Source organism: Onychomys torridus, chromosome 1 (assembly GCF_903995425.1).
Source record: "Onychomys torridus chromosome 1, mOncTor1.1, whole genome shotgun sequence".
Lineage (NCBI taxonomy): Eukaryota > Metazoa > Chordata > Mammalia > Rodentia > Cricetidae > Onychomys > Onychomys torridus.
The window spans coordinates 17,950,628-17,971,156 of record NC_050443.1 but is presented as its reverse complement, the minus strand read 5'-3'; the positions used below and the strand labels follow the sequence as shown (position 1 = coordinate 17,971,156).

The window sequence follows — 20,529 nt, the reverse complement described above, 5'->3', positions numbered from 1 at the left end:
TGTTATGTGTACATGTTACTTCATGACAACATCTCAATCTTGGGCACAACTTTCTCTTTACATTTTGAGTAATTGGATAACTGTCCAATAACATGAAAACTCCTAGATTCAATCCCTACCACTGCAAAAATAAAAATTTGAATACACATGTAGACACGACACACACACACACACACACACACACACACACACACACACACACACCACACCACACCACACCACACACACCAATAATATAAAAAGTAAATCATTATTCAGAGGTTTCTGGACTGATAGTGGTGCAGGGGTCAATAAGCTCACAGCCCAGATGGCACTGGTCATTGAGATGGACAAAGGACTTAATTGGTGTTTACTTGATGTGACTTTGTGTAGAGGGCTAGTCACATCACTGTTCCTTCACTCTCTCCCAAATTTTCTGCTTTGATCAAACTCCCTGCCTATGAACCCTTCCACAGTCAGGTCTCAGACCACAGGAACCATCCAGTGTGATACAGTGTCAACAGAACAAGACCATGTGGGTTCTCGTGCCCAGTCACAGTCCTCTGTGCAGAAAGTGGCCGGCCTGCAGACTTAGAGGTGGGCTGGCACCCGCTTCATGCCAACAGGGCGGGAGAGGCTGTGGAGGAGTGAAGACTTTATAAGCCTGCAGAGAGACTCAGCTCCCAGCTCACCACCTGTCCTGGACACCTGGCGCCATGTGGTGTCTGCTTCTGTGCCTCATCCCGTCTCTGGGGAAATATGGTGAGAGTTTGGGGGTACATGGGAAGGGAAGGGGACCAGACTCCTCCAGCTTCTCCCCCATAAGTCCTTCCTCTCAGCCCAGCAGCCCAGCTTCACCTTCTAGCCAGCAGCCGGCTTAGGACCAGGGACTGGGCTCTTATTTCTGGTGGCGCCAGCGTGATACCCCATCTCTACCCCTCCATGCTGCACAGACCTTTCCACTCTGTTTTCTGAATCTACCCTGAAGTCCTGGAGCATCTCCTCTTCTCTTAGTCCACACCCTGCCCCCAGGCACTTTACCTCAGGGGCAGGTCCCGAGTCATCTCTGTCTGTCACTGTGGGATTTAGAATCCTCCACTGGAGGCCACCAGTCTGCCTCGCAACCTCCTTAGCCCGACCGAGACATTACTGCCATTCCCACCCCACGTCACTGTCACACTATGCCCTCAACCTGACTTCTGTCCCCCAGTCCTGTTGCTGGGAACACAGGCCCCATGATGTATGCTGTTTTATCACATAGCTAAGAGATCTGGTCAGAGGCCAAATAGCCCCCCAACCCCTGCAATCTGGAATTGGGGTTCTAGAATTTCCTCCTTATTCTGACTCCGACTGAACCCTCGTCAGTGGAGTGGGGGTGATCAAAGCCTCGGCTCTCCTAGGACTGCTTCCTGGGTCTACATCCTTTCAAATTTGCAATCTAGTCTGCCCCTACCCTTTCCCACTCCCTCAGCAATAGGCAGGATTCCCTCCCAACAAGCAGACATCACCCATGGGAGCTCATCTCCTTTTCAAGAACTCTTTGTCCCCGAGAACCCACAATTTACATTCTCACCGGTCCCATGCCGCTGATCACCTCAAATCCCTGGAGCCCATGCAGCTCCAGACACTGACTTCATCAGCTGTCTCCCAGTCTGCTGTCTGAGGTCAGCTTTGTGTCTCTCGAATCAGGTCACACACCAGGTAACACTCCTAAAATTCAGTCCATTCTAGCACCCCTTAGCCCTGACCTCAGTCCTGGTCCTCTGCCCATGTCCCTGCACACCCACAGGACAGCTTCCCTCCCAACCCCTTTTCCATGGCAACCCTGGGCCCTAGCCAGCATTCCTTTCCACAGGTACCCGGCCCCTCATGAGTCCAGGATCATCAGTGGCTGGGAGTGTGAGAGACATTCCCAACCCTGGCAGGTGGCTGTGTGTCATTATGGCAGGGCCCTGTATGGGGGTGACCTGGTGCACCCCCAGTGGGTGCTCACAGCTGTCCACTGCATCAGCCGGTAGGATGGGCCAGGATGTGGCATGTGGCCGGAGCCTGGCATGCTAGAGGCCCTGGGATCCATGTCCTAAACACACTAGTAGAAGGGCAGTGTGGGGGGACGCTTCTATTCTTCAAGGAAGAACATGTCACCCTCTTCCTTGAATGACCTCATGCAAGATAGGGGTCTGAGGGATGAAGGATAGTGAAGGGTGAAGGATGGTTCAGGAAGCCTGGGGGCGGCAGAGCTGGAGTGGCCCATCTTCACTCCATGACCACCTGGGTCTCTCCCTATGTCCCTGTCTTGCTGTCCCTTGGCACCCCGTTCTCTGTGTGACTACGTGGGCTTGGGCCTCTTCTCCTTCCCTGTCTCCTTGTCTGTGTGTCTCCCCTGTCTCTGTCCTCCTCTGGGTATCTCTTTCTGTCACTATGTGTCTCCCCCCCAGATCTCTGGCCAACCTTCTCAGGGTCTGGGTCTCACCCTCCCTCTCCCATTTCTACTGGCCACACTGGAGAACAGGCTTGAGCGGAAACAAGCAGACGGAAAGAGGTGTCCCCAGAATGCATGTGTGAGAGAAGTCCTCAGCTTCCCCAGACCACCCTGTCCACTCTGGGGACACAAGGAGGGAGGCTGGGCTGAGCTGGGTGTGGGTGAGTATAGAGTGTGGGCAGGGAGCTGGGAGAAAATGGGATCAGACCCGGGGCTGTGGCCACAGCCCACAGGCCAGGGAAGCTCAGGCCAGCCCTGGTGCTCCTGAGTGGCGCTCAGGCCTCTCTGTTCCATTTCTCGTTCTCTCTTTACTTCCTCCCTCGCCCGCTCTGTCTACTTCTTCGCCTCTCCTCATCCCACGTCCTTGCTGCTCCCCTGTGCTTTCTCCTGGTGCTCTTCCCTGCCCCTTTCCTCCGTTTCCTTTGAAGCTCTCTCCTTTCAATCATGTGTGTGTGGTGTATGTGTGTGTGCTGCTGGTGTGTGTGTGAGTGTGAGTGTGCATGTGGAGGCCAAAGGTGGCTGTCAGCTGCCTCCCTCTCTTGCTCTCCAGCTTCTGTTTGTCAACCTTTTTTATCGCGTGCATTTGTTTTTTGTGTGTGAGTACGTGTATATGTGAGCATGCATGCCATTGCACACAACCGGAGCTCACAAGACAGCCTGCAGTAGTCATTCCCCTCGCCCACCATACGGGTCCTGGGACTGAACTCAGCTCGTGCGGCTTGGCTGCAAGTACTCCTGCACACTGAGCCGTCTCTCTCACCGGCCCCATCTTTTTTATTAAGTCACCTTAATAAAAAATAAAAAATCTATATGAGTGTTTTGCCTGTATGTATGCCTGTGCACCATGTGTGTACCTGGTGCCTGGAGACCTGAAGACGGCCTGGAAATGGTTGTGAGCCACCATATTTGTGCTGGGACTTGAACTCAGGACCTCTGGAAGAGCAGACAGTGCTCTTAACCTCTGAGCCATCTCTCCAGCCATTCTCTATCCCTATTTTTTCCAAAAGGGACTCAAATATTCAGCACAGCTGGCTGCCAGGCAGCTCTAGGGATCGTCCTGTGTCTGTGTCCTCAGCAGAGGGATTGCAAGGCGCGTGCCTCTCAACCTGCTTTTCATACAGGTTCTCATGGTCAGGTCTTCACACTAGTACGGCAAGCACTTTATCCACTGAGCCATCTTCAGCCCGGATGCTATCTTTCCCGTCTGTCTGTCTTCCACTCTCTCCCCATCTAGCATCCTCTCCCTGTCTCTGCTTCCCTCCCTCTCATTGCCCCTTTTGCCCAGATTCCTTAGCCCCACCTCCCTCTTCATTCCTGCTTCCTCCCTAGCAACAGCCTGGTGGGGCTGGGACCACACAGCCTGTATGCTGATGAAGACACCGTTTAGTATGTTCCTGTCAGCCATTGAATCCCACACCCACTCTACAACATGAGCCTCCTAAAGCCCAGATTTCTCAGCCACAACACTGACAACAGCCACAACCTGATGCTGCTGCGGCTGAGAGAGCCAGCCAACATCACAAAGGCCGTGAGGGTGCTGAGCCTGCCCACTGAGGAGCCTGAGCTGGAGAGCCCCTGCCTGGCATCTGGCTGGGCAGCATCAGGCCAGATAAGTGTATGCCTGGGCCAGACCCTATAGCTTGGAGCAGGAAGCACAGTTCTGGAAGAGACTGGGCTGCTGGGCTGCTGGGCCTCTGGGCTGCTGGGTACCTGCCACAGCTGTATCTCTTGGCCTACAGCTGTAAGTGCAAGGATGCTGCAGTGTGTGGACCTCGATCTCATGTCCAATGATGACTCTAAGACAGCTTATTTGCAGAGGGTGACAGAATGCATGCTCAGTGTGCTGGGCACTAGAAAGACGGCGAAGATACCTGCATGGTAAGAAGTTCCATTCCCTAGGACTTTGAGAGGACAAGAGCAAAGACTCTGATTCTGGGCTGAGGCCCAGTAAGCATCTCCTCAGCTGCTTAGGAACTGCAGCCCACCAGCTCCCCAGTGTGTCAGAAGCCTCCTCTGCTCTAGCAAGGCACACTGTGTCTCTCATCCAGTGGTCTCAGCCTATGAACACTTTTTTTAGGTATCTCCCAGGTGCCCATGACCACCCTCGACCTTGGGTAGCCAACAGTGCGCAGAGAGCAGCCCCTCCCACACAGAGCACCATTATGGGGCTGCGATGTTGCCGTGCTCTTCCTGGGGCAACTGTTGCTGCTCATCACAGACAGGAAAGACAGCACACTATTCCATCCATCTTGGTGAGTTCACGAGTTAGTTGGGATTAGCGTTGGGAACGTGGGTGACAAAAAGACAACTACATCACCAAAAAGCCTGCCCCGGCCCAGGTGACGGCGCAGCAAAGCTGCACCCCTGCACAACTTCAAGGAGTCCCACTGAAGAGGCCCCCCTCCTGAGGGGCCTCCTGAACCCCTGTGCTCACTCCAGGAAGGAGATTTTGATGTGGAAAACACAGCTCCACAAAGAGAAGCAGCCTAAACGTGAAACAGGACTCAGACCAGATGGGGCCGAATGCCATAAGGTTGTGGAACCATGGGGCGGGCAAGAGGCCTGGGGGGGGCAGGAGGAGCACCTGTGGTAGGAGGGGTGTTGTGTGCAAGGTGAAATGAGGCAACACCGTGTGTGGTGGTGGTTGGGTACCCTATGGTGTCAGGGGAGGAACAGAGGGGAAAGCAAGTGCCAGGTCCCCAGGGGAGAGGGGCTGGAGGGTTTGAGGGACAGCCAAGGGGCTTGTGACTAGACAAGTGTCAGCAGACAGAGTGTAGACAGGGAGGGGTCAGAGCAGACAGGAGATCGCTTCCTGCAGGGTCTCATCTGGGCCGTTTGGGATGCTTTTACCCTCTGTAGTGCTGAGCAGAGCCTGGAAAAGCTGACTCTGCTCACAAGCGCCCTCTGGTGTCCATTAGATCAGACTGCAGGAAGGCAGAAGGAGGGAGTCTCTCAGGGCAGACCTGGATGTAGGCTCCAAGTCTTAGCCTCACCTGATCTCACCCCACCGCCTTCCTCACAGGCTTTTGCCTCAGTCTCTCTTACTGTACTGCCTGCAAGCAAGCAGTCCTTCTAATGTCAGAGCTGGCTTTTCCCTGTCCCGCTTACAGCTCTCCGTGTCTCCCCACTGCCTTGGCCGTGGGGTGTCTATTCTAGTAGGGTATCTATTCTGGGAAAAGTTCATGAGAAGGGGGCCCTGAGGTGACCCCCAGGTGAAAGTGTTGCCTCTATTCTCTTGATGCTGACCTGGGAGCCCTGCCCTCAACACAGGAGCTGCAGTTTCCCCACCCCCTTTCCCAGGGCTCCAGGCTATGCCCCCTTTTGAAAGGCTAGCCTGCCTTCTTCTGGAAGGCGTAACTGGGAGGCTGCAGCCAGTAATCTGGTGGTGGTCATGTGTGAGAGGTGGGGCACCCCAGAGAGAAAGTGGGGTGTCTTTTTCCACTCTATCTCTGTGCCTTCTTCCCTTAGGGGGACTCTGGAGGCCCACTCATCTGTGATGGGGTACTCCAAGGTATTACATCCTGTGGTGGTAACCCCTGTGCTTGGCCTAGACAGCCTAGCATGTTCACCAAGTTGAAGCTATACAAGAAGAGGATTGAGGTCACCATGAGGGACAACCCACGAAGTCTCCAAGCCTTCCTTAGTAACCTGACATCCATCATCTTATGTTCCTCACTGTGCTCTAGGCACCTGGGGGCCCAGGACTCAGCTGGCAGAACCCAACCCCCCCCAAGCCTCCCAGCTCAGGTGCTGGGTATAGATTCATGACTTTAACAGGAAGAAAGAGCTGAGACATGTGGGAGCCAGCAGGCTTCAGAGGGTTCCATGTGCTTCTCCCGTCTGGAGAACACAGCAGGTCTAGAAACTGCTCAAGCAGAAGAAGGTGGTGGTGGCCTGGCATGTATGTGTTTCAGAGATGGAGGAAGAGGGACACCCAAGAGACAGGACACAGGTACACAGTGACAAATCCGGGAAGCCTCGAGCAAGATCCAAGGCCCGTGCAACTTGACACATAGTGGGGTGATGCTAAAATGTCACCCTCATTTTTTCTGAAGGCGCCAGGATGCCTAAGGACATTCTGAGCAGAGGAAGGAGGTCACATCATGTTACAGGGCTGGGGCAAGGGAGGAGGACCACAGAGTGGGGAAGCTTGTTCACTTTATGGGTGTTGGTGACCACAGTTAACAACAGTAGGACTCACAGTCACGGAAGATGTGGCGCAAAGGTGAATCATGGGTAGAGACCACAACAGCAAGCAAATGGAGATCCAGAGACAAGCTCTACGGACAGTGGTGTGTGAGGACGTGGCCAGTGTGAGGACGTGGCCAGTGTGAGGACGTGGCCAGTGTGAGGACGTGGCCAGTGTGAGGACCTGGCCAGTGTGAGGACCTGGCCAGTGTGAGGACCTGGCCAGTGTGAGGACCTGGCCAGTGTGAGGACGTGGCCAGTGTGAGGACGTGGCCAGTGTGAGGACCTGGCCAGTGTGAGGACGTGGCCAGTGTGAGGACGTGGCCAGTGTGAGGACGTGGCCAATGTGAGGACGTGGCCAGTGTGAGGACGTGGCCAGTGTGAGGACCTGGCCAGAGGGCTCCTGTCCACAGCTGCTGGCCAAGTCTGGTGTGCGGGGTGCTCCGTACTCAAAGGGGGCCACATGACTGGCATGCTGTCCACCTCCAGTGTCAGCAGGGCATGGCCCAGGACCCTGGGCACCCAAATCCAGGTTCACACCCAGTCACACTGTCAGCACAGACTCACTCCAAGGCTTCAATGTACTGCGACCTCTGAGACCAGGAAGTCTGAGGCAGCCAGCATCGTGAGGACTCTCTCATGGTTGAGTGCCCAGGCCTCCTGGGAGATCTTCTACTGATCAGGACATGAAGGAAGAGAAGGAGAAAAGAGGAGAAAGGCGAGGTGAGGGCAATGAAGGAGAGAGGGAGTGTGAAGAGAGGGAAAGGAGGGAGGAGGGATGGAGGAAGAGCGGCATCCTGTGACAAGCTGACCAGGAAGGGGCATGCAGAAGAAAGTGAAAGGTGTGGGGACATGGTGGTGACTCCACTGCTTTTTCTTCACACCCTAGGTCCACAGAGTAGAGGGACACCCAACACTCCATGCAGGACACAGGAGACCATAGGGGGTGTGTCACAGCTGGGGAAGTAGGGCATGGCTGGGCATATGGGACCATACAAGCCTGTACTCAGGCTCAGGATGACAGCAGGTAGTCTGGGAGCCAGGCTGAGGTTTGTGAGCTCTCCTGGGGAGAATGGAATTGTGCTGTCGGCATCCCTGAAGGCTGGCAGGATATGAGGGCCTTGTGAGGAGCTGCTGCTGACAGAGCAAGCAGCTGGCCTGGGGAGCCTTCCACTAGGAGGGAGCCTGCGGCCGCTGAGGCCTCCCAACAATAGACTTGGAGGCAAAAGCTGTTGCTGAGTCCCGGCTCAGACCACACTATTCAGAGACCACATTGATCTGAGCAGGTTTGGAGGACACTGGGTGGGGCTGGACCCCTCCCTCAGTGTCAACAACCTGTGAAACCCAGGTCCTGCTGGACTTTAATGACTGGTCAGGAGAGCGGGCTCTGAGTCACAGCTGTGGTTCCAGGAGAGGGTGTGACGTCCTGAGCTACCCTAGGAGCTGATACCCTGTGGGATTACACCCTCACAGGAGACTGAAAAAGAACATGGATGCTCCACTACCCCCTCCAGCTAGGCCTGTTAGTCACACAGACAAAACAAAGTACATCAGGAAAAACTGCCTGTTCTGGAGGCTTTGGAATAGAGTGAAGCCTGCCTAAAGTGTAGGCCACGACATTGTCAATGCTCACCCCTGCGTCTCTCTCTGCAATAAACTCCCCCATCTTCTACACAAAGCTCCTGTGCATCTCAGATGAATTCTTTCTGATGGAGAGCCAGGGGAATCCAGAGCAAGGTCCTGATGACTGTACCGTAGAAGTGTGAAGGGGCATTTGATGACCAAAAATATTTAAGTTGGACTTCAAGTTGAATTAGAAATATCCTAATAAACACACTGAAGGAAACAGGACAAAATATTAACAATATCGAACATGAAAACACAAAGCAAGACCAGAAAAACACTAGGCAGGAGAAATTTAATAGTTGAAAAAGCAAACTTGCAAAATGTGAGGATTGGGGTTAGGCAGATGACTCATTTGCAAGTGTTAGGACCTGAGTTCAGATCCCCAGCACCTGCGGCAAACTCTAATCTTCCAGAAGGTTTACTACAGAACAACACAGTCAGTGGCGGGGTGGGTCTTCACACCAATGAGGACAGTGTGAGGGGAACCAGTGTGGGGGAGCCATCCAAGACAGAGAAGCAGAAACATGGAGACAGAGACAGAGGGAAGAAGGTAAGAGAAGCCAAGAGGCCATACAGGGTGTCTAGAGACGGGGAGACAGGAAGGCAGGAAGACACTGAGGGGGGGCATCTTGGCATCACTGATGGGACTCTGCACTGGCCCTTCCAGGATCCCACTGAACACAAATTAACCTTCTTTCTGATCCTTTCTGCCTGGCTCTTTATCTCCATCCATGTCCACCTGCCAAGGTTTCCCTCTGCCAGTCTCCAAGATTCAGTTCTGTGAGTGTCAGCCTCCACCTGACTCTTGTCTTCCTCTCTGAGCATCTTCAGAAACTTTCACCTTCCAGATCTAAGCCTAGAGTTTCCTGGAATCTGATCTGGCAGGTTGAAATATGGATGCTGGGTCTCTAGGGTCTGGGTCTGCAATTCTGAATCTCTACTGATGGACTTTTGGAGTGGATGACGGTATGACCCTTGACAATCGTTATTTAGTTCTGTGAATATGTCTGACTGTATTTCTCTGCACAATGTGACTAACCCTATGAGCCTCCTATAAGTATATTATATGCCCTTGATGAAAATAGTCACCGTTTACGAAGGAGGTCCTATATATCATGCATATACAAATAGAGAATTTCCCTGTACCCTTAAAACAACAGCATCTCACAGGTTAAACAAAGAAGAGTGTGATCAAATAAACTCTTCAAAGAAACAGGGCAGGAACCATGGAGGGGTGCTGCTTACTAGCTTGCTCCTACTAGGACGGCCCATGAAGCCCCTCTTAAAGCATCCAACCCCTTTCTAGTCCAAAGTCCTGAAGTCCAGCATAGCCAGGCCTGTCACAGCAATAACCCGCTCCCTGCTACCAACTTCTATCTCAGTCAGTGTTCTATTGCTGTGAAGAGACACCATGACCCAGGCAGCTGTGAAGAGACACCATGACCAAAGCAACTGTGAAGAGACACCATGACCCAGGCAGCTGTGAAGAGACACCATGACCAAAGCAACTGTGAAGAGACACCATGACCAAAGCAACTGTGAAGAGACACCATGACCCAGGCAGCTGTGAAGAGACACCATGACCAAAGCAACTGTGAAGAGACACCATGACCCAGGCAGCTGTGAAGAGACACCATGACCCAGGCAGCTGTGAAGAGACACCATGACCCAGGCAGCTGTGAAGAGACACCATGACCCAGGCAACTGTGAAGAGACACCATGACCCAGGCAGCTGTGAAGAGACACCATGACCCAGGCAGCTGTGAAGAGACACCATGACCAAAGCAACTGTGAAGAGACACCATGCCCCAGGCAGCTGTGAAGAGACACCATGACCCAGGCAACACTTACAAAAGAAATAATCGTGGCTTGCTTAGAGTTTCAGAGTGTTAGTCCATCATCTTCATGGCAGGAAGCATGGTGGCATGTAAGCAGATCCTGAAGCAGTAGTTAAGAGCTTTACATCCTGACCAGCAGAGAGAGAGAGACAGACAGACAGAGACAGAGACAAAGAGGGTCTGGGGTGGGCTTTTGAAACCTCAGAGCCCACCCCCAGCAACACACCTACTTCAACAAGGCTCCACCTCCTAATCTTTCTAAATAATTCATCAACAGAAGACTAAAAATACAAATTTGTGGGCTCACGGGGCTCATTCTCATTCCAACTACCACACATGCCTTTGTGCGTCACTGAGTCTGACCGACAAACACAAACTCAGGGAGTAAACCTTCATTTAGTATCTGTGACACATGGATGGTCTTCATGACTGGTTCCCTAGGACCACCTGTCTGGACCCACTGTATCCATAATCCACAGTCCTCATCTCCATCCCCAACCAGAGATAACCTCAGCCCTGTGCCATCCCCATGCCTTCTCTTTTAGGGATCTACAGAAGATAAGGCAGATGGAAGAAATAAAGAGAGACATGGTTCCAGAAAACAGCATGCTGGGGATGTGGCTCAGTTGGTAGAGTGCTTGCCTAGCATGCATGAAGCCCTGGGTTCAAACCACTGCACCTCGCAAACCAGGCATTAGTACCAGCAAGAAGATCAGAAATTCAAGTTTATCCTTGGCTATATCATGAGTTCAAGGCCAACCTGAGCCATAAGAACCTGTCAAAAAGGAAAGGGGGGGTGAGAAAATAACCTAGGGTATCTTAGTTAGGGCGACCGTTGCTGTGACAAAACACCATGACCAAAAGCAAGTTGGGGAGGAATGAGTCTATTTGGTTTACACTTCAGCATTGCTGTTCATCATCAAAGGAAGTCAGGACAGGAACTCAAACAAACAAGGAACCTAGAGACAGGGACTGATACGGAGGCCACAGAGGGGTGCTGCTTACTAGCTTGCTCCCCCTGGCTTTCTCAGCCTGCTTTCTTACACCATCCAGGACCACCAGCCCAGGGATGGTACCACCCACAGTGGGTTGGACCCTCGCCCATAGATTAAGGAAATGCCCTGCAGACTTATTTACAGCCAGATCTTACCGGGGAATTGTCTCAACTGAGCTCCCTCCTCTCAGGTGACTCCAGCTTGGGTCAAGTTGACACAAAACCAGACAGGACAGAAAGGAAGAGACAGAGCCATAAGTGTTCTGAGGATTGTGGCCTCTATGACCCATGTTCAGATTGAAAAGTAACCTTGTAAGCCTTGGCGACTTGAGCCCCAAGCACCCCAAACATCTCCCCACACTGAGTGCTGCCTTTCAACTCAGATAGGCTCAGTCCTAAGGCTGGAGGTGGGAAATCCTGACTGCTGGTGTAGCACTGGAGAAGACGAAGGCCTGACTCCCAGATCTTGAGGAGACAGGGGCTAGCACCCAAACCTAGACCCTCAAATGCTCTTCATGTTTTGGCCCAAGATTATCCCTCTCTCAGCAACCCCGGAGTAGAGACTCCAGCTCTCCTCCTTTACACACTGGAGTCCAGGCCCTGGATGCTCCCCCTCAGGGGTCCACACCCGAGCCCTCATCCCTTAGACCAGGGCCCTCCTCCCCAGAACCATGCATCCAGACTTCAGCCTCCTCCCCAGACCCAGAACCATTTTCTGTCTCTTGTCCCTCAGACACAGGAGTGCAGGTGGCTCACTCCCCTCCCACCACCACCATAGAGGAAAGAAGTCCCTGTGGAGTCACCCTGGTGCCACCTGGTGGCTAGTTCCTCCAAATACAAGTCCCACTTTCCACAGCACAGCCTGAGTGATGAAGACCTGGGAAACGTGGACTTGGTCCACTGTGCTCTTCACTCTGTGGCGCCGCCTCACACTGGACCTTACTCACTCACCCACTTCTCCCGTGCCTCACTTTCCTTAACTGTAAACAGGGTCATGGGAAAGGTATTTTAGGGATACAAAAAAGGGTGTCACACCTGTGAGATTAAAAAGAAACAGCCAGTACTCAGGAGGCAGAGGCAGGCGGATCTCTGAGTTTGATCCAGCCTGGTCTACAGACTGAGTTCCAGGACAGCCAGGACTACATAGAGAAGTGCTGTCTCAAAAACAACAAAGAAATAAAGAACAAAACCAAATGTCTTCTTCCCTCACCCCATCTGCTTCCCTGACCTCTGTGCCCAGAGACTGGAGACTGTCGCTCAACACTGACTCCCAGCCTGCAGGGACCCCAGCCACCAGCACTCCTACAGAGAGAAGTGCTTACCATCCCTACCTCATAAATGAAGAAAACAGGGCCCAGAAAGACTAAGAAAGCATTGTGTGTCTGGGCAGGATTTGGACTCAGCCTGTCTTGCTCTAGAGCCCATGCCTGAATCACACATGCTAACTAGTTTTTAAGCATTAGCTTGGTTTTAAGATTTGCACACATGCTCCACGGGTATTACCTCACTCAACCCTGGTAAGGTCCTGTACCTTCCCATCACCCTAGCCTAGGACAACCAAGCAGGACTGCTTCATAACCAAGGGGCAACAGGATCCCTGGAACCAGAATCTTAGCAAACACCCCCCCATATCTATATCTTGAAGACTGGGACAATCTTCCTCATAAACAGTCTGTTTGGGCATGATGAATCTAACCACCATCATTTACTATGAGAACTTGAAAAAAATAATTTGGTGTTTCAGAAAAAAACTTCATGTGGGAGCCAGCAGGAGCGCTGTTCTGACTAAAACGTCTCTTAAAAGATGAGAAACAGATGCACCAGGGTTTGAGAGGTCATCTGCTCTTCCTGGGCATCAGGACCCACAAGCACTGTCTCCAGCAAAGCCACTCAAAAACCTGCAACTCCAGACTGAGAGGCAGGGCCCTTGTCCAGGGATGATGGAAACACCAGAAGGGCCACGAGCCCGGAAGGGTGTGGAGTGGCAAGACAGAAAAGGGTTAGAATGGGGGCTGAAGCCAAGCTGAGGAGACAGAAATGTGGGTCCTGGCAGAGGGAGAGGCAAGCAGGAAAGAGCTGGTGCGAGAAGGTCCTGGAGACACTGGGGAAGGGGGTACCGGGAAGCAGGTGTTGAAAAGTAGGGTGAGATGAAATGAACCATGGGAGCTGATCAAAGAAACACTCCTCAAGAGATGAAAGGGAAAGGAAGGACAGGAAGAGAGAGAAAGAGGGGGAAATGGAAGGGTGAGAAAGAGACGGTGGAAAAGAGGAGGAGGAGGAGGGAGAGGACAGAGAGAAGGGGAAGAGACGGAGGTGGGACAGGAGATGTGTAAAGAAGGCCAGGAGATGGAGGCATGGGGTGAAAAGGAGAGAAGGAAGAAGAGGCGCCATACAGGGAGAGGAGGAAGAACACACCCAACGGGAGGTCCAAGGACTTCTGGGTCAGCCAAGACACCCAAGAGGATGGTGGCATCCAGCCTGGGGCAGGCAGGACCCACAGATGAAGTCACCGCTAGGGGGCGGGGCAGACACACTCTCAAAGCCCACACCCCAGACTGCACTTGGCAGGGCGTGAGAGCGCCTAGGTTGTTGTCCTTTTGTGTGTCTTAGAGCCAAGGTCAGTACCTGCCTGGGCAGGCTCACAGTAGCACGTGTCATAGTGGAAAGCTTATTTCAAGCCACCCCCTGCCCAGGAGCCCTCAGTATAACCCCAGAGAGGCCCCTCACCCATCCCCCACACCCACACCCTGCCACCAGGATGCTCCAAGACCAGAGGTGGCTGGAGGCTGGGAATAGGAAAACTAGACTCTCCTTCCCTTGGTCTTCCCTTCCCTTTGCCCTCATCTGAGCTTCAATCTCTCCTTGAGGGAAGCCCAGGAGCCACCTCACAGGACTACAAACAGGACGCAATGATCTGCGGACAGCACTGGGTGGCAGCCTGGGTCCCACAGAAGTGCCCAGCTGAAGCTCATCTCAGCATGAGGCTAGACAACGCTGAGTGTGAGTGTGGCACATTAACCTGGGAATCCAGAACCGAGACACCGATGCCTAGCTGAGCCCTGAGCACATGCTCCACAGCCAACACTAGCAATCCAGAACCAGAAGTCAGGCTGTCTTGAGTCCAGACGTTTTGTTGGTTTGTTGAGGTTCACCCTACCTCAGGCTGGATAGCCCAGGCTGCCTCAACCTCCATCTTCCTGTCTCTACCTCCTAAGGGCTGGGATTGTAGTATACAGACGCACGACATTGGGTCTGGCTCCATGCAGACGCTGTTCTGTCTTTGTTTTGTTTTTGCTGCTGTTGTTGTTTGAAGCAAGCCTTGGGTATCCCAGACTAGTCTCAAGATCACTGTGTAGACAAGCATATCCTGAACTCCTGATCCTCCTGCCTCAGGCCCCCAAGGGCTGGGATTGCAGGCATGCACTATTCTATACGGTTTATGTGGTACTAGGGATGGAATCAGGGGCAAGAGGAGGAGGATATGGAGGCGACACCAGGAGAAATAAACAATGAGCACAAGCCTGAGATGTCAAAAGTCATTCACAGTTCTGAGCCCAGCATACAGATGACTCCAGCACTGGACATCAGCCTTCAAAAGTGAACTCTTTAGAGTAGAGACACAGCTCAGCGAACAAAGTGCATGTCGTGCAACCTGGGGACCTGCATTCAATACTCAGAACCTACGTAAAAGCCAGCTTGAGCTTGTAATCCAGATAGGCACAGGTGGGTCTCGGAAGCTGGCTGCCTAGCCAGCCTAGGTCTATCAAGAAGCTCCAAGTCCAGTTGAGAGAGTCTACTCAGAACGCAAGGTGGAGGGGCTGGAGAGAGCTAAGCAGTTGAGAACATAGTCTACCCTTCTAGAGAACCTAAGCCTGGTTCCCATCACCCATGTCAGGTCGCAACCAACACAATCTCCTGGGAATCTGAGGCCCTGGCCTCTGTGGGCATCTGCACTGGGGCCCAAGCTCACATGTGCAAGCATACACATAATAAAAGACAAAAACAAATAAGGTGGACAGTGACTTAGGAAGACACCCACAGTTGATGCACATGTGCACGTGTGTGCAAATTTAATATATTTAAGTGACTAAAAATAAAAGTAATTAAATTTCATACTGTATACTTCAGATCATGACAACCAAATTCGAGACCTATAAGCTAAGTCTATAAGCTAAGATAAACCCAGATCCAAGTTCCAAGGTGGCATGGTGGCACACGCCTGTCATCCCAGCCTTTGGGAGCCTGAGGCAAAGGATCTCAAGTTCAAATTCAGATCAGCCTGAGCTGCTTGGCAAGACCCTGTGTCAAAACAACAAAACAGAATCAAAGCTCAACACTCTCTCCCAGGCCCAAGAAGCATGACTTTAGAATCCAGCTTCCACCCCTACACCTAGAATCCCAGGCTCTGCATTTCACAGTTTTTCTGCATTGTCCTCCTGTCCCTCCCTTAAGGAACTGCCCCTGGGTGGAATTCCTCCTCACAGACTCAGACAATGGCTTCAGACTAATAAACGCTCATTAGACCAATGGAGTCTGGCATCACACCTGCCACCAGGGCGTCCAGCCTGTAAACCTGACCCTCCACTGCCTCTCACTCCACTCTGCCCAACCCCACCCCAGACCCAGGCTGGGCCAGGAGCTTATAAATGCAGGCTTTCCAGTGTCTGCTCCCCTTCTGGCATCCCAGCTGCTCTGGATGTCACTGGAGGACCTGGAGGGGGTGAGATCTTTGAGAAAGAGCTTGGGAAAGTGGGTGGGGGTGGAGAGGGGACCCTGAAAGTGCCTTGCTCCCCAGGAGGCACAGACTACCCTGGAGGGCCAGTTGTCAAGGGCATCGGGTCTTCTTTGTCCTTTTTCTGTAGCTTCAAAGTTGAATCTGAACCAAGAAAATGTCTTGAAGCTTCTAGAAAGAGCCTGGGCTGAAGGGGGAGGAAGGGATGGGGTGACTTGGGAGGACGTCCCTGAGAACACTTGTCATGGAGCCAAGGACATGGTCAGCAGTTATCACAGGTCAAATCAGTTCAGAACAACCTCCCTGAGGTGTCCCTAATGCCAGGTCCCAGGTTGAACAGAGCTGGGAACAGGAAAGTCTGACCTGAACTCTATCTTCCTCTAGGATAAGGAGTGGGAGCAGGCTAGTCTCAGTCTCTGCAGCCAGTGTACCATGCAGGGACAGGTGGACACCACAGGATCTTAATGACACCCCCTTTGGGTAAGCGTGTCTTAGAAGGGTCGGGCTGAGCTAAAAGAGCAAATAGCAAGAATGAAAGATGGAAAGGACTTGAATTCACTCCCCCAAACTGCCTGAGGTCTCTCTATGGGCCAGATCCCAACACTGGGTAGTACCTGGGGACCCAGGGCCAGTCAAGTGGGGTCTGCTCCAAAGGAGTTCTCAGTCTGATGAGGAGACACCACAGAGAGTCAGGGGAAGGGCCAGAGAAGGTCCAGGGGGAATAAGCTGAGCAAGGTCAGGGTGTAAAACTGCAGAACCAAAGTCCCGCACTGCCTGTGCCTAGGAAGGTCCCAGAAACCCAGCTAGACAGGCTGGAAGGGGAGGACGCATTTCTGTCCTTCAAAGTACTGCTGAGAATCTGGGACTTCACTTGGGGGCTATCAGAAGTCCATGGGAGGCTGAGAGCAGGAGAGGAGCCCACAGCTCTTATGTGGAAAGACCCTGAGAGGCCAGGTGTGGTAGTAAATACCTGTCATTCAGCACTTGAGAGGCTAAGGCATGAGAGTGGAGAGTTCAAGACTGGCACAGGAAACTTAGTGAGACCCTGTCTCAAAATGAATAGAAAAAAAAAAAAAAAAAGAGGTGAGGATGTGGCTTAGTGATGTGCATTCCTAGAATCCACCAGTGAGGTCAAGAGGCATGGCTCAGTGCAATCAGCCAGCATAGGTCAGGCTCTGGTATCCAAGAGAAGGAGAGGGGAGAGGAAGGGAAGGAGGAAGGGAGCTTAGCTCTCTAGGGCTTTGTGTACAGGACAGACTTTGTGGACAGTCCTAGACTTAAGGGGACCCAAGAGTCCCCATGGGAACCTGGATAGAGTCCTGATCTGGGACCATGGGGATGAGAGAGACCCAGAGCGCTATAGAATGATGCTGGGGTCTGCCCATGCTGAAAGGAACAGAGGACCCTCCAGAGATAGGTACCAGGAAGGAGCATGGGCGGAGGCTGCGGGAGATGGAAAGCAGGGCTGTAAAAGTAGGTTTCTTAGTCTAGCATAGTGCTCTACACCTGCCATCTCAGCAGTTAAGAGGCCAGAGGACCATGAGTTTGAGGAAAACCTGGGATATACAGAAGAAAGTGTGTCATATACAGGGATGCATTTCTGTCTGCGGGGATGGTGATGGGGACAGACGGATCCAGCCTCACCCCAATTTTTGTTATCCTCCCTGCCACCAGATCTCCAAGCCCAGGACCCTCCTCCACAATGTGGCTTCTCCTTGTTTTCATCTTGCTGGTGTCTGCAGGTGAGGGACACAAAAGTTGGGTACTTGTCTGATGAAATGGGGTGCCCCTTTCTCCAGAGTGAGGGACCTGCTAGCCCATACTTCACCCAGAGACCCCTTTATGATCCTATCTGGACCCCACCTGAGCCACCTGCTGAATGTCCCTGAATCCTCAACCATGAGTCATCAGAAGTTCTGGAGGTGCTGAGGCACCTGAATCCTTGAACCTGAGTTCCAAGACCATTCCTTACTGCTGTGTAGCCTTAGGGAAACTCTTCTACCTCTCAGGGCCTCAAGTGCTTCCTACCTGTGACAGTCACTGTGAAGTCCTAATCACATCATGTAGGTGATGTACAGGACAAGCAATCAGGCTGGCTGAGACACCAAGAGCATAGGATCTAGGTTTGAATCCTGTGGCTGCCCATTCCTCAACTCTGCAACTCAGGTTTCCCCACCATGGGATGGAGGCAACCGTCCTCCATAAAAATTCAACAAGGTACACCATGAGGTGTGTGAGCATTATGGAACAGTTTGGACTCTCCAGGCAGGCACATAGCATTTGCACATAATGACCACATGAGGTAGAGGGCTTGGGGAGATCCCCAGTACCCACATGAAAAGCCAGCAGTATGCCTGTAAAATCCCAGAGCTGGGAGGAGGAGATGGGGGTCCCTAGGCTTACTGTCACCCAGTCAATCTGTAAGCTCTATGTTCAGTGAGAAGATCTGTCCCCCAATAAGCTTGGGACTGGTGAGATGGCGCAGCTGGTAATGCCGTCAAGCCTAAGTAGCTGAGTTCAGGACCCACACGGTGGAAGGAGAGAACCACCATTACCCTCTTTACCAGGTTGAAAGCAGGGATGACCACTAAAGCAAGGTCACTCTGGGTGACAGGCCAAGTCCAGACCAACCTCTACCACTTCTTGTGGAAATTTTCAGTGTAACCTGATACTCCCTGCCCTGGAGAAATTGGAGGGGGTGTCCATTAACAACCCCCTGCTCCCCACCTGACCTCTGCCCGGGGCTCTCAGCCCTCCCCCATGGCAGGCAAGCGTCCCCTTGGGCTCTCCCTGTGTCTGCCCGCTGTTGCTGCACCCAGCTGGGGCCTCTGCCCTCCTCCAGCTGGGACTGGCCAGGTGCAGCCCGATGCCCAGCTGTTCAGCCAGGGCCCTCCTCCGCAGGGCGACCTCACCCTTCCTCCGTTAAGCCCCTCTTCTGCCACATCCGCATTCCCTTTGGCCCTGTTCCTGACCTTGAAGAACAGAGGGCAGAGTGTGGACATTGGCTTGGTTGTCACACAGCCCAGGAGTTGGGTGTCTGTCATGGTCTTGACCTTGGAGGAGTGGGACAACCACATCGTTCAGTATAAGGAACTGTGGCCTCAAATGTCCCAATTATGTCATTACATGTGATGCCATCCGTTCTCTCTCTCTCTCTCTCTCTCCCCCACCCACTTTGTGTGTGTGTGTGAGTGGGGTGTGTGTGTGACTTGCTGTCCAGAAGCATGAACCAGGTCCCCCTTTGTGAACCTCCAAGAGTGACCTTAAACATTAGAGATCCTGTTTTCTCTGTCTCTCCTGCGAGTATCTTTGACCTTGAAATCTGAGCTCTGCATCTGGCTGTGTGGTCTAGGTTGGTGGGCACTGTTCATGTCTGAGTATTCCCCCTGGAGATGGGTATCTGGGTCTCTGAGTTCTATAGAATGGCTTGTGTGTAAAGCACGTCTTTACATTGTATGCACATGCATGTAGATGCCAGAGGTCAGTACTAGCTCATTCCTCAGGCACTGTCTGCCTTGTTTTATTTTATTATTTTATGTGTAGGAGTGTTTTGTCTCCAGCCTCACCTTAGTTTTTTACACAGACTTTGTCAGTGGCCTAACGCTCACTGGTTAGGCCATGCTGGCTGGCCAGAGAGCTCCAGGACCCAACTGACTTCAGGCACTGGACTGATAAGCACGCACCACCATGCCTGACTTTTTACCTGGATGCTAAGGATTAAACATGGGTCCTTGTGCTCCCAAGGCAAGGACTTACCTATTGAGTCATGTCCCAGCCTTTAAATTGTAGTTTTGCTGTGAGCTGTTGTAACTAGGTCTGTGCAGATGTCTGCCATGCTTTGGTCATACCTGTGTCACCAACCTGAAATTCCACGTGGACACCCCCATAAATAAATGGGTGTCTTTTGTTTATAGTAACAAATGCACATGACTATAATCCCAGAACCAGAAAGACTTAAGAGGGAAGGCTGCCATGAGTTCAGACCACCCTGGTTACGCTGTAAGTTTCAAGCCAGGCTGTGCAAGAGAGTGAGATCCTGCCTCAAAACACCGAAGAAATAAATCAGTTGTGTTGCAAGGAGTTACAATGTGCCAGGTACAATTCATACACGGGCACACACAAAGGCACCCACTGGCCCCCCTTACCTTCATGGCCATCCCCACATTTTTACAACTGAGAAAAACAAGCACCAAGAGATTAGCGTCTGCCTGGGGAGACAGCTCAGTCAGTAAGCTGCTCAGTGCGCAAAGACGAGGACCTGAGTTTGACCCGGAGCCCGTGTCTCAAGCCACGGATGTAAGGCAGCACTGCATGGGGGAGACTCAGTGGGTTCCTGAGGCTCACTGGCCAGTAGGCCTAGCAGAGTCAGTGAGGCCCAGGTTCAGTGAGAGTAATCCGGTCTCAGTAATCAAGGTGTTCATGCCTGAAGAATGCCACTGGAGACTGCCCTCTGGCCTACATGCACATGTGTGCATCCATGCATACACAGACATGCAAACACAGGAGTCAACGCCTCCCTCATGGCAAGTACAGGCAGCAACTGTCAAAATCAGAATACACAGCTCCAAGACTGTGTGTGTGTGTGTGTGTGTGTGTGTGTGTGTGTGTGTGTGTGTGTGAGATGTGTGTGTGTATGTGTGTGTGCGAGATGTGTGTGTGTATGTGTGTGTGCGAGATGTATGTGTGTGTA

At 52.4% G+C, this 20,529-nt stretch overlaps 1 protein-coding gene and 1 pseudogene across 1 annotated transcript in view; both read left to right on the top strand.

The window, feature by feature from the left end:
- Positions 1 to 595: 595 nt before the first annotated feature.
- Positions 596 to 7,116, top strand: LOC118591447 (annotated as a pseudogene).
- Positions 7,117 to 17,541: 10,425 nt separating this feature from the next.
- The window catches only part of Klk15 (kallikrein related peptidase 15), a 7,144-nt gene continuing 4,156 nt past the window's right edge, over positions 17,542 to 20,529 (top strand). Inside the window, exon 1 of the mRNA XM_036169273.1 lies at positions 17,542 to 17,581. Within this exon, the coding sequence (XP_036025166.1) occupies positions 17,542 to 17,581 (40 nt within the window). The remainder of the gene's footprint in view (positions 17,582 to 20,529) is intronic.